The 12,580-nt window shown below is 40.1% G+C and overlaps 1 protein-coding gene across 1 annotated transcript; it reads left to right on the forward strand.

Annotated features, from left to right (window-relative positions):
- The first annotated feature begins 70 nt into the window (after positions 1 to 70).
- On the forward strand, positions 71 to 11,427 carry epn1b (epsin 1b). Its single transcript, XM_060865839.1, has 9 exons — positions 71 to 224; positions 3,296 to 3,390; positions 3,584 to 3,739; positions 5,619 to 5,747; positions 6,565 to 6,676; positions 6,926 to 7,089; positions 7,193 to 7,775; positions 8,414 to 8,536; positions 9,448 to 11,427. The coding sequence occupies exons 2-9, from the start codon at positions 3,322 to 3,324 to the stop codon at positions 9,543 to 9,545; spliced, it is 1,434 nt and encodes a 477-aa protein (XP_060721822.1). The 5' UTR covers positions 71 to 224; positions 3,296 to 3,321; the 3' UTR covers positions 9,546 to 11,427.
- The last annotated feature ends 1,153 nt before the right edge of the window (positions 11,428 to 12,580 follow it).

Genomic DNA, 12,580 nt, shown 5'->3' on the forward strand with positions numbered 1-12,580 from the left:
GAGATAGGGGGAGAGGGGGGAGCAGTGAGAGAGAGGGAAAGAGGGAGAGAAAGAGAGACAGACAGAGGGGGGGTGAGAGAGAGAGAGAGAGAGAGAGAGAGGGACTAGCTCTGTTTCTCAGGTGGAATCTAACGGAAGCGGAAGTAAGCCCTGGCTTCTGGGAGTCTCAGCTTCCAATCGTTTCCTCCATCCATCTCTCCATCCATCCACCTACCTTCCCAAAGGTTGGTATTAATGACAACTCTATTTACTAAATACTAACAACAACAACAACGCTTTGTGTGTCGTGTTATCGTCCTGTCCTATAGGTTATTATTATTATTAGCATTTAGCCTGAAAGCTAGCTCTCTCTCCATAATGCAGGTAGCTTATAAAATGACACAATGTGCATTATCCGGGTTTTTAGTGATGCTCTGTGTATTTAATCATGACTATAACATCTTCTAAAACGTGTGGATAAGTGTCTGTGTCTGCGTTTAGACATTGTGTTTAATAATTGTGCAGTAATAAAGCTGCTTTCTGTAGTCTGCTTCATTGAGGCGATTTTCACACCTCTTTTCTGCTCTTAGAACATTTATTCCAGTTATAAACTCATTCAGTCATGATAAGGCTCATGTTATATAATAATAAAATAAACATTAATCTGTTTTTTTATGCTGTTAAAACCCCCTGCAGGTTCTGTCCAGGTGATGCAGGTGTAGGTTGTTTTTACATGTTGCTTTGTTTGCTCTTCATCATCATCATCATCACCATCATCATCTTATCATCAAGTCTTTATTATATCTCAGACCTGTCGTTAAACCAAGGTCATAATCTGCTGACTAAATGTCTTTAGTTACTAATTATAGAATAATTATTTGTATTTTTGTGTTTGGGTGAGTTGGTGTAGTACTTGAAATAAAATCCTAACTATATAACTATATAAAATATTTAGCTATATCATGCTGTCTTGCAGTTAAAAAACAGTATGGACTTTTTTTTCTCAATAACAACCTTTTTTTAATTTGTTTTTTTTTGTAGTTATGCTTATTCAGAAAAATTTTCATCGTCAATATTTTCTGAACGCAGTAGACTCAGTAAAATTAACTACGTATAAAGATGCTGGTCTAAGTAACATGAACTATAATTCATTTCTACTGCAGTAACAAAGCTGCGTTCAACACATCCAGTGATTTTATTGCTGCAAGTCTCAATTGGTGTGAAGACTACTGGTTGCCATAGTGATAATGTTTAGCTGTGATTCCACTTCACAATAAATCGGTTTTCTTGCAGCTAAAATGGAACGTTCTGAGGAAGATCTGGTGTCCGTGTATAAAATTCCCCATGCTCTTTGTCACCGATCACGTCACTCTATTTTCTTCACTCCTGTTGGTAGTCGTCACACAGAGTCGCTCCGTATTTGCATGAAGTTAAACTTTTCTTCACTTTGACCTGTCGCTGATGTGGACACTCCCATGTCTAGACACAGACGCTTGTCACTTGAAATCACCAGCTCTTGAAAATTAACAAGCTCCAGTTTCTGTGTGTGTGAATGCAGCATGACCGGGTTTAGAAAACCTTCAGTCATTTCGGATTTTAGTTTGAACCGAGTCAGTAAGATTCATTATTAACAACAACCCGGCCCAGAAAAACACAGGATTTTTAAAAGTAGTGGTGGTAATAATAATAATAATAATAATAATAATAAGGAGAAGAAGAAGAATAAAAAGATTAGCATGACTCTCTTAACTGATCTGAATAGTCCAGTAAAAGTAAAAGAAGTAAAAATCCCTTCATATTCTCTAGTATGTTGAGGAATTGATCTGAATTTCCCAGGTGATTTTATTCCACCACTTCTTGATATGCCTCACCAGTCAATTCACATAAAATCCTTCAGTCCCTCTAGGATGGTGAAATTAACACAAAATTAAGCGACTTCTGGGATATTTGGAAATTGTGCCTGTATTTATTAGCCTTTTTATCAAGTACAAAGGTTGGTCAGACTCCCCTCTACCTCACATCCCTAAATGAAAAGTGAGTCAGTGAGCAGATTTACTAGTAATGGAAATGGCAGCACTAATACAAAAAAAAAAAAGAAAAAGATACTTAACACTAACATAAACCACAACTGTGAGAACAATGTAAAGGTATCTCCATTCGGATCCAGACGAGTATATGATTATGAGTTTGATATTAAATGTGAAATAAGATAAGCTCTTCGGTTCAGTCATCAAAGATCTTACTGATTTGATTTGTTTTTGTTGGAACTATTGTAGCATCTACCGCTGTAAAAAACACATTCTGTCCTAAGAAGCTGGGCAGTTAATGTGCTGCCTATGCAGGAAAGAGCTTTAATAAAACATCTGACATCTTCCTACTTGTTAGATTTTAGATAACGGTTGAGAAGAAATATGATTTGAATATTTAGAAATCCATCAGTCAGTCGTAGCGTTACACCCACCGACCGGTGGCATGAGTATTATTGATAATATCATGATAGTGACACCTGTTAAAGGATGGAATTTATTAGGAATCAGATACAGTCGGTTTGCCAAGTCGATGCATTGAAGGCTGGAAAAAATGGACCTGAGTAAAGATCTGAGTAACTTTCACAAGATCATAATGGCCAGACGACTGGGTCAGAGCTTCTCCAAATCAGAAGGTCTTGTGGGGTGAACTCGGTATGCAGTGGTTAGTATCTACCAAAAGAGGTCTAAGGAAGGGCAACTGATGGACGTAGTCATCGGCACTCAAGGGTTATTGATGTGCATGGGTAGAGAAGGCAAGCCCATGTGGTCTGATCCCACAGAGGAGCTACTGTACCACACACCACTGAAGAGTTAATGACAGAAAGGTGTCAGGACACAAATACATCGCAGCAGACACAAAGACACTCCTTTGAGTACATGATCATCAGAACTGGACCATGGAGCAATGGAAGTAGGTGGAAGTAGTTTTCTTTACTTGATGTAATCATGCGACTGCCACACCGCAAAAATGATTTAGCGACGGATTGAGGAACATGTTTACTTGGCCTCCAGCATCTGTGCTATGATGGACAAACAAGTCTGATCCACGGAGGTCCCACCTCTCAACTTTCATTATCCATGCCAGAATCCATGCCTCAGGCTCAGAGTTGTTTTGGTAGCACAAGGGGCTACACAATATTAGGCAGGTGGTTTTAATGTTATCGCTTATTGATGGATATCTTTTCTCTAATTTCTAGTGAGTTAGCTGCTTTTTATCTGTCAAAGTGATACATGTCTGTGTAATTACATCCTGGTTTGTTTTTCTTTTATCTTGTTTGCTTTTCCAGGCGTTGTAGGTAACACACCAGGTACCATGACCCAGTCAATGATACGTAGAACCCTTAAAAATCTCGTCCAGAATTTCTCTGAGGCCGAGGTCAAGGTAAGGGAGACCTCTAATATCACTGTGTTTGCCCCAATGAGATCATCAGCTTAGTTTCTTGTAGTCAGTGAATCTGCTTCAAGTTCCTATGTTTAGTTTTTACCCTACACCAAGTGTATCATGTTCATTCCTGAAGAGTTGGAGCTCGAGTTCAGCTCGTATATATTACCGAGGTGACTTCACTTGTGTTTAGGTGAGAGAGGCGACCTCTAATGACCCCTGGGGTCCATCCAGCTCTCAGATGGCGGACATCTCAGACCTGACCTATAACGTGGTGGCATGCAACGAAATTCTGGGAATGTTGTGGAAACGCCTGAACGATGACAAAAACTGGAGGCATGTTTACAAGGTGAGGAGAAAGAAGATGCAGTGTTAATAAAATACTAAAATGAAGCCACACATGGTAGTTCAGCTTCAGTAGACCTTTAAAGCAACGAGTAAGTTACATCAGTAGATTAGACAGTTTGAGCGTTTCAAATCCAAAACGCTAAAATATTTGAACGCCTGGTTTTTCTGGCTGTCTATCTTGTTACAGTATGTTAAATAATTTACTCCTGGGCAGCCAATTTTCCCTCACATTTCCACACAGAATTTAAGTGTTTGACCAGTCTCAGACTTTTGGACACTTCAGCTAGACAAATCTTTTAAAACTTTGCAATATTTGCTTGAAATGAAATGAGATTATTTAAATTATTTGCTTATTTTTATGTTCAAAAAATTTGTCTGAATTTTCTTTTTTTTTTTTTTGACCAACTGTCTAATGATAATGTCATAAGAAATAAACCAAAACGAGACACCTGAACAAGCCAAAATGGAGGATCAGGGTTCAAGCCCCAGGACTGCCAAGGTGCTACTGTTGGGACCTTGAGCAAGGCACTTAGCCCTCACTGCTCCAGGGCCGCTGTGTCATGTCTTACCCTGCGCTCTGACCCCCAACCTCCAAAGTTGGAATATGAGAAGAAAGAATTTCACTGTACTATAATGTATATGTGACGAAATAAAAGCTTCTTCTTTTAACTGACTACATTAATACACTGGTGTTGTAAGCCCACTCTGGATGAACACTCATCCAGAGTGGGCTTCTACTGGTTAATGTTTATACATTGTCGTATGCTACGAGCGACCGTCACACTACGTGTGTAGACAAATCGTATCTAGTCATTAGCTAGTAGAAATAACAATGTACCAATTCTTCAAAAAATTGGTAGCTAACATGATGTTATATTATTCTATTCCAGCAAAATTTCTAGAGTCAAGTCAAAATGTCGCTGGTCAACAGTTTGGTTAGAAGCTGTAATGTTCTGTCCTCATGTGGTATTTTACTGACTACATTTACAACATTTTTGCAGATTCCCTTATCCAGAGCGGCTTAGATTTATCACATTTATACAGCTTTGGTGGCTCTGGGATTGGAACTCATAACCTTCTGATCAGTAGTCCAACATCTTCCCTCAAATCTCTGCTTTTCAGATTCATAAAATCATCACAGGCCGATATATTCGCTTGGAAACATTTGGACTCATTCTTTCTTAAAGTTTGGTTTTAATTTTTGTTTTATTTATTTATTTATTTATTTATTTTTGGTTAGACTTAAAATCATGCTGAGGTTAAGGTCAAAAAGCATCTTCCGCTGTACTTCAGGTCACCAACAGGAAAGCTGTACTTTTCCTTGTCCATTCGCTTGTGCAGAATAGAAGAATTCATAGCTGACTTCATCGCATGAACCAAGACTGTGATGCTGCCACCACCGTGTTTCACAGTTTACATAATGTTCCTTGGTGGGAATGTGGTGTGTGGTTTTCATAGCAGATCCATAACAAACTTAGGCTTTAAAGTCAAAAACTCACACCAAATTCAAAAATCCTCAGATTCCAAAGTCAAGCTGAACATTTATGCCCTTTTGTCGTTTTCTTTAATAAATTAACGAAAGTATTGCATCTGTGTGAATGTTGCATTCATTTTGCGCTCTTTAGTGTTGGATATAATGGTCCGACATACAGCTATATGTTAGCCTATAGTTTGTATACAGTCTTTAACCCTGCTGTAAAGGGTTAAACAGCAGGTCTTCATGCTGGCACCTTGTATTTCTCAGCACTTACAGCGTAAATTGTTTAGCACTAATTCAAAAGAGTAAACAAACCAGATTTTATGAAGAAAATTTGTCAAATCCTTTAATGTATTGAATACAGTGACTATAAATTGCTTTCTGTCTCTTTCATTATTCCCAGTCTTTAACACTACTAGAGTATCTGCTGAAAACCGGTTCTGACCGCATTCCCAAGCAGAGTCAGGACAACATTCACCTCATTAAACCTCTGGTCGAGTATCGCTTCACAGACAAGGACGGGAAAGACCAGGTACCCGCTGATGTTTTGGGGCTTCCTGCTTATATCACAGGTGTTTTATACATTAGTAAGGAACCATATTTTCATGTTCTAATAACTTTATTCATGTGAGCTGGTGACGTTTAGCGCTGGAAACACAAATATTGATGGTTTGCTAAATAGGTAGCCAGTGTGTTACCGAACGGTTACCTGATCGTTAAGCTTATAGTGTGCAGGAAAAAATATACCAGTAAACAGTGGTAATTGGTTAATTGTGAAGATCTTCAAGTTTTGTTTTTTTTTCCACTGGATGAGTTAGTGACTTTTAACCACAATAACACAAAAACACACACTCTGGACCAATACAAACCTTATGTGAGCTTATGTAATGATCCTAGCTGCACCCTAGTCCCTTCTTCATAGCTGTCGGCCATTTCGAACAGACCTCAGGGTCATTTTTTCGAGCCAGGGATGCTGTTCTATTGCTGCACACCAATCGATGTTAATGCAAACATGAACAATATCATAGTTCCGTAACGAATAAACGGATAAATTTCACAAGCTGCCACAGATTTCTTTTACAGTACGATTTTGTTCGTTGACGAGTCATGGGCTTCTAACTGAGGTAGAGCTAACGCTGATTTTAAAGAGTACTCGTAAATTGAATATTTTTAAATGGGACCTTTAAGTGGTTATCCGTAACCCCTATTCATGGAGACGTCAGCAGGTGAAACTGCATTACTGCACATGTGAATCTCTGCCATAGAGCAGACACACTGTAAATAAGAACGGTGTAATTAATATTTTGAGTGATCGGACTGGGATTTTAATAATAACGTCTGCTCTTCAGGGTGTGAACGTCAGGGAGAAAGCCAAGATAGTGATGTTACTCATCCAAGACGAAGAGAAACGTAAAGAAGAGAGAGAGTTTGCCATGAAGACTAAGACCAAACTGGCAACTGGTAACATTTTCTTTAATAGCAATAAGTTCAGCAGCTTCATTTGTTAATCATTCAATGTTCTGGAAATGACTCTATAATAATTTCCGGTATTTGTAATTTGTTAAGAACTCTACATATAGGATATACATCGCTTGCTTTTTGGGGATAAATATGAATGACGTCCATCCGCAACTCACTCCTTCTGGAGTCTGATACAAAATTTTTTTTGTTGTTTTTATATTCACCATCGGCTTCATCTTTTATTCTTAGCCTCTTCAGAAGCCAGTGAGAAGCCAAAGACAGAGATTCCCCCGTATACCGGTTTGCCATCATTGGACAACATCCCCTCAGTGGCAGATCTGACAGCCAGCTTGGCAAAGAAGAAGGAAGAGAGGAGGATACTCGAGGAAAAAAAGAAAGAAGAAGAGAGGCGTGTGAGTTCTGTATCTGGAGCAAGAGAGTTGACCGTGATGTAATTTGTTTTTATGGTGTTCTATTACGTGTATAAATCGTGTTACGTATGCACATTTCTGTTAGGCGAAGGAAGGTGACACCGAGCCTGACTTGTGGGAACAAGCAGCATCAGCAGCACCTCCGTCCAGCTCAGATCCCTGGGGAGCACCGGCTGATGCTCCGAAAGCAGACGGTCCCGCAGCGAACGACCCTTGGGGATCACCAACAAATGACTCCCCAGATTCAAATACAGGTTCCAGCGATCCTTGGGGCGAGTCAGGGGATAAAGTGAAAGATGCTGACATTCCTTCCAACGATCTGTGGGGTGCTTTGCCAGATGAGAAGACATCACCTCCTGCCCAAAACTGTCCATGGGGTGATTCAGCGGCGCCTACAGAAGACAAAGGTCTGGCTATTGATGACCCCTGGGGTACTTCAAATGACTCGGTAGCAAACTCACAGCCAGCAAAGATAGATCCTTGGGGTGCTCCAGTGGATTCTGTTGAAGAGTCGGCTCCTGCTGCGTCAGACCCCTGGGAGACCACTTCAGAGCTGCCGCTGGGCAAGTCGGATCCATGGGGTGGAGATAACGGAGCTTCAGCGGCGTCAACCAGTGATCCGTTTAGTGAAGGGCCCAAAGCTGATAAGGACCCATGGGGCACAGCAGGTACGTAAAGGAGATGTACATAAAAAAAGTCTTGCTAAAAGATAAGACTTATCGTTAAAGCTTCTTAAAGCTCCTGGATGTACGATTTGGACATTTAGGGATTCAGGAAGACAAAATATACCGTCTTCCAGTTTTGGCTCCGAGGCTGATGGTAGCGAACTAGTAGGGTAACCAGAGCTGGCTAGATAAAAAAAACGAAGTGGAGAACATGCTCCACATTGTAATCTAGTTGCTTTTGACTTGTCTGTTCATTATTATCTAGAGGTGTTGGATTTGGGATCCCACAGGACCCAGGAACAAATCTGAAACAGTCGACGGTCAAATACGAAACTCAAATTCAAAGGAAAGTCATATTCATTACATGAAATCTTACACTGTACCGTGTCAATCATCTGGTCAGAATAATCTGAGCTCTCACCTTCACATCTAATACATCAAATATACATTGGCTTGCAGGTTACAAACTCCTCAAAGACATCAAGTCATTGTGTCTCCATTCGTGTTCCATTTTTTGGCCTCTGTTTAAGAGGGACATGTCCTGACAGATGGACAAAATGCTAAAGCACTAAATCTCTCACAGTCTGTCCATCTGCTTCTATTTTCTGTACACAACTCTGTATTTTCTCACCCACCTTTAGTCTCTTCAACACTTCCATCTAATGACCCCTGGGGGGCTCCAGCGACTCCCACTGTCGCTGCAGTAAACTCGGACCCCTTCGGTGACGGAGGACACGTCGATGCCTGGGGAGCTGCTGCAGGGAGTAAGATCACTTAACAGTTCTATTAACATCCAGTAATATCGTATCCTACTCGTGCTGACGAGTTTATTTAAATTTACACATTAGACGTCTGACTAACGTAAATATTAACTCCATCGACTTTTATACACGGATTAAACAAGTCAAGCTTAATTTGACCCTTTATAAGAGCGACTCACAGAAGTCTCTGTTAAACACATCCACACGCTAGTTCACCGGGTCAGGGACTCGGCTGCTTTGCACACTGGACACGAAAGCTGCGGTCTGAATATGAGTGGGTTTGTTCCCAGTGCCCATCTGCATTGGTTTGACTGCTTTCACATTCACTTGATTTTATTGAACCCCGGTCCCACTACATACGTGCACACTGGTCACTTTACTTCCCCAAGTGTAGACCCGAGGACGAGTCGCTTTCACGTTCACGAGAATTTTCTCACAGTTCCAGTGTAACTGAACTCGCGCCAACTCCTACTGAGTTCTCGCTTTCACACATGACAGCTTTCACATGACCAATTAATCACGTGAACCTGCTCTCTTTCAGACTGACACCACCTAAAATGTAAAACCGACAGTTCCAATCTGATAAAAGAAATGGCACCCTACAAACAGGGATAACAGTCATAACTCCACATAAATGAACATGAATATGATTACAGCACGCTCCTACAACTTCCAGTTCACAACCATAAGCATGTTAATGAAGCCGGTTTGAAACTGTAGACTTTATTTTGCTCATTAATGCTATGAACACTGGTTAAAGCTATATTCTTCTTATTATTATTATTTGGTGTACTGGGTTTGAAATACGTTAATTAGCAAACTCGTTAAGTAAAGGAAGCGTGAGTATAGTGGTACAGTAAGCCTTTACTTGTGGAGATCTTTGTAAGTCATTTCTCTCCTGCATTTATCCACAGGTGACGTTTCCTCGTCCGTGTCCACCGAAAGCTCCAAAAAGCCGGCAAGTTTCCTGGGGGACGGAGCGTCGCTGGTGGATCTCGACTCTCTCATGTAGACTTCACTTCCCTGAGGCTCTACTCCGGGCCATTCAGATTAGATCATGTTTTGTGGCTAGATGTTATCACTGTTTAGCTGTTCTCCTCTCCCCTTGTTCATCAGCACTTCCTTCATCCTTCATTTCTCCCCTTTCTGTTTGTGTTCGTTTCGCATATTGTTTACCTGCACGTTCTCTTTGCTTTGTACTAAACCAGTGATCCAGGATTGCAGCACATCACATGACAATATTGTGATGGTTTGAACTTCTCCTGCATGCCTAAACCCACCTGTAGCACCTCCAGCTTCAGAAACCACCTCGTTTTGTTTGCTTTGGGATGTAAAGGGTGGTACAGCTCAGCACTGTGGGACGCCTTAACAAGGAAATAGCAGTTTACCACCCAGAGAGTTCTTTAGGATCGGCGGTTAGATTCGGACACCGGAACAAGTGAAATCTACTATTTTGGAGATTCATTTGTTTATGTTTTTCATCCATAGACCTCTATCTACCTTCCACACATGTCCTTGCTAAATACCGGCTGAGCCATACGTATATGTGTCAATATTTAAAATCCATAAGCATACGCAGTACAATGTTTTCTGTGTAGCCTTTTCATGGAGACTCGGTTTATCCTTGTTCGGTCTTTTTTCATCTACTGTTCTGTTCTGCCATTAATGACATATCTAACCAGTTATAAATATTGTTTTTTTTATATATGGATTCAGTTTTAGAATAGAGTCTTTTGGGCTAATTGGGACACACACACCTAAAGCTGTTCCCTGACTCACTTTCACAACGTGCAGGTAGACACTGTTTACTACCTGCTTCAGAGCCGCAGATAAAATCTGAACAGTGGATTTCTGTCATTTCCGCTTAGTGGAGGTTAGTGTAGAGAATTAGTGGGAAATGCATCGCTGTGTGGTTTATACACATTTTCGTATCTTCTCTCACCTGCAAATCCTCAACAAGTCCAGTGTAAAACTGGGACAGTGATGTTCAAGGTCAGCTCAGTGTTCATCGACCTTTGTGCGATGTCCTAGATCCAAATCCTTGAGATGAACAAGTATGTTACAGCGCAACAAAAAAAAAAAAAACATGAAGAAAAAGGTCACTGTTTCTACACTACATAAAGGAACAGACAGGAAGAACGGTTCAAAAAACATCTTTTCTTTCAGTTGTGTATTTATATTGATATATATATTCTTTAAAATTCCTTTTTTATATATGCACCCTATTAAAATGCACCGCTCAACTGGTGTTGCTAAAGAAAGTCTCAAAACCTGATGTTGGCTGCAGATGCTTTATATATCGTTATACTTTATCATTAGAGCTGCAGAGTAACACTGATTAAAAATATATATATAATCTGTGCAGTAATCCGTGTCTCTTAGTGGGGAAAAAAAAAACAAAGACTCGTGGCTCAGGCTGCTTAATGAGACCAGATTTGTCTTCAGTTTATTTCTTTAGCAGCTGAAGGAGAGCTGACGTCAGAGATGGCTTCAGCTCTTAATGGGCCATTAATTCAGCAACAATTCACCTGTTTCTGTTGCACAAGATGCCTCCTGTCCTGTGTAGGTTCCTCTAGCCAGAGTGCAGCTTACAGCAGACTGTATGGAGGTATAGAGTTAAATACAGCTCATAAAGTCATGTTGTCTTCAAGACTATCTATCTGTCTGTCTATCTATCTATCTATCTATCTATCTATCTATCTATCTATCTATCTATATGTATTTATTTATTTATTTATTTAAAATAAGGCATTTCATTTCACTCTTCTAAAACGAGTGCTCTGCTGTAAATAGAAGTGGTATTTTGGACAGTAAATGAATATATTTATTCTATTCTGAGTGTTGTTTCTCGTGAATGTGTACACTGGAAGAATAAAATAAACGAAAGCTGTGAATTCACGTCTGAATCTCTTCAATCTCCCTTCGGAAGCTTTCGCTCTTCACTCCCCCTTACGTAAGGCACCCATTTCTGTCGCTTCACCCTTTTTATTTGTCATCTGTTTTGTATATAATGTTCATGTAGTATTTTCTGCTTAGCTACGTTTAACTGCCTTTATAGTTATGATGAGGATCCTTAAAAGGCGGTAGTATACTGTAGTATAATAAAGAAGTAGTAAAAGTGTTCATCTGTTTATTTGTTATTGGTGTATATCATAACGATTTCTTTCTGGTTCTTAAATCAAAGAAGCACAAAGAGTTTATATGCTGCAGCATTACATTTTCTCTTCAATGGAGCCTCGAACCCTGTTCCATCATGACAATGTCCTGGTGTCCACATGGCCATATTTACATCTCAGGACATGTAATCCTATTTTTAAGGCTATGTGCCATATCAAAGGTCGTCCATATCACGATATGATTAGGCGACCACCTTAAACACATATTCTTACCAGCGTCATCACCCTCCGACATCTGTGGAAGTGGGAAATTTCTATACTTAATCTACTTAAATCCTAGTTTGTAAATAAGATCTAAATCGTTTGAGCTGTTGCTGGATGGAGGTAGAAATTTTTTTTTTTAAAGTCCTGAGAGTCCTGTAGCATAGATACTTGTGACATGACACACATCTGTCACTGAAAAAAAAAAACTTTCAAAAGCATCGCACCAGAGACGGAGACGTGGTTAAAGGGAAAGTCCGAGGATTTGAGCGAGACAGAAGATGCAGCAGACGAGAGCAGAAGGAACAGATGGCATTAAAGCATGGATTAAAGGAATCTGGGTGGTTTGAGATATAAAAAAAGGAAGGAAGAAAGAAAGAAAACACAGTGGCAGGGTGACAGAGAGAATGCATGAAAGGTGAGAGGATGATGGGAGGAGAAGGAGCTGGGTCGAATCTGTCAGTGAGGTAAGTTACTGTAGATCCTTTATGGAGGTTTAAATAGACACTATAATAACAATAATAATAATATTTCTTTTTATTGTGATTTTTATGTAACTCATTGTGGTAAATAGCAGCCCGGTTCCCTCGTTTTCCAGTCAGCTGTGGTTTTGAGAGGTTTTGATATGCAGTAGTTCAGCAGTGAGCAGCTTCAGCTTGGTTTCACTGAG

This window comes from Tachysurus vachellii, chromosome 3 (genome assembly GCF_030014155.1).
Source record: "Tachysurus vachellii isolate PV-2020 chromosome 3, HZAU_Pvac_v1, whole genome shotgun sequence".
Classification (NCBI taxonomy): Eukaryota; Metazoa; Chordata; class Actinopteri; order Siluriformes; family Bagridae; genus Tachysurus; species Tachysurus vachellii.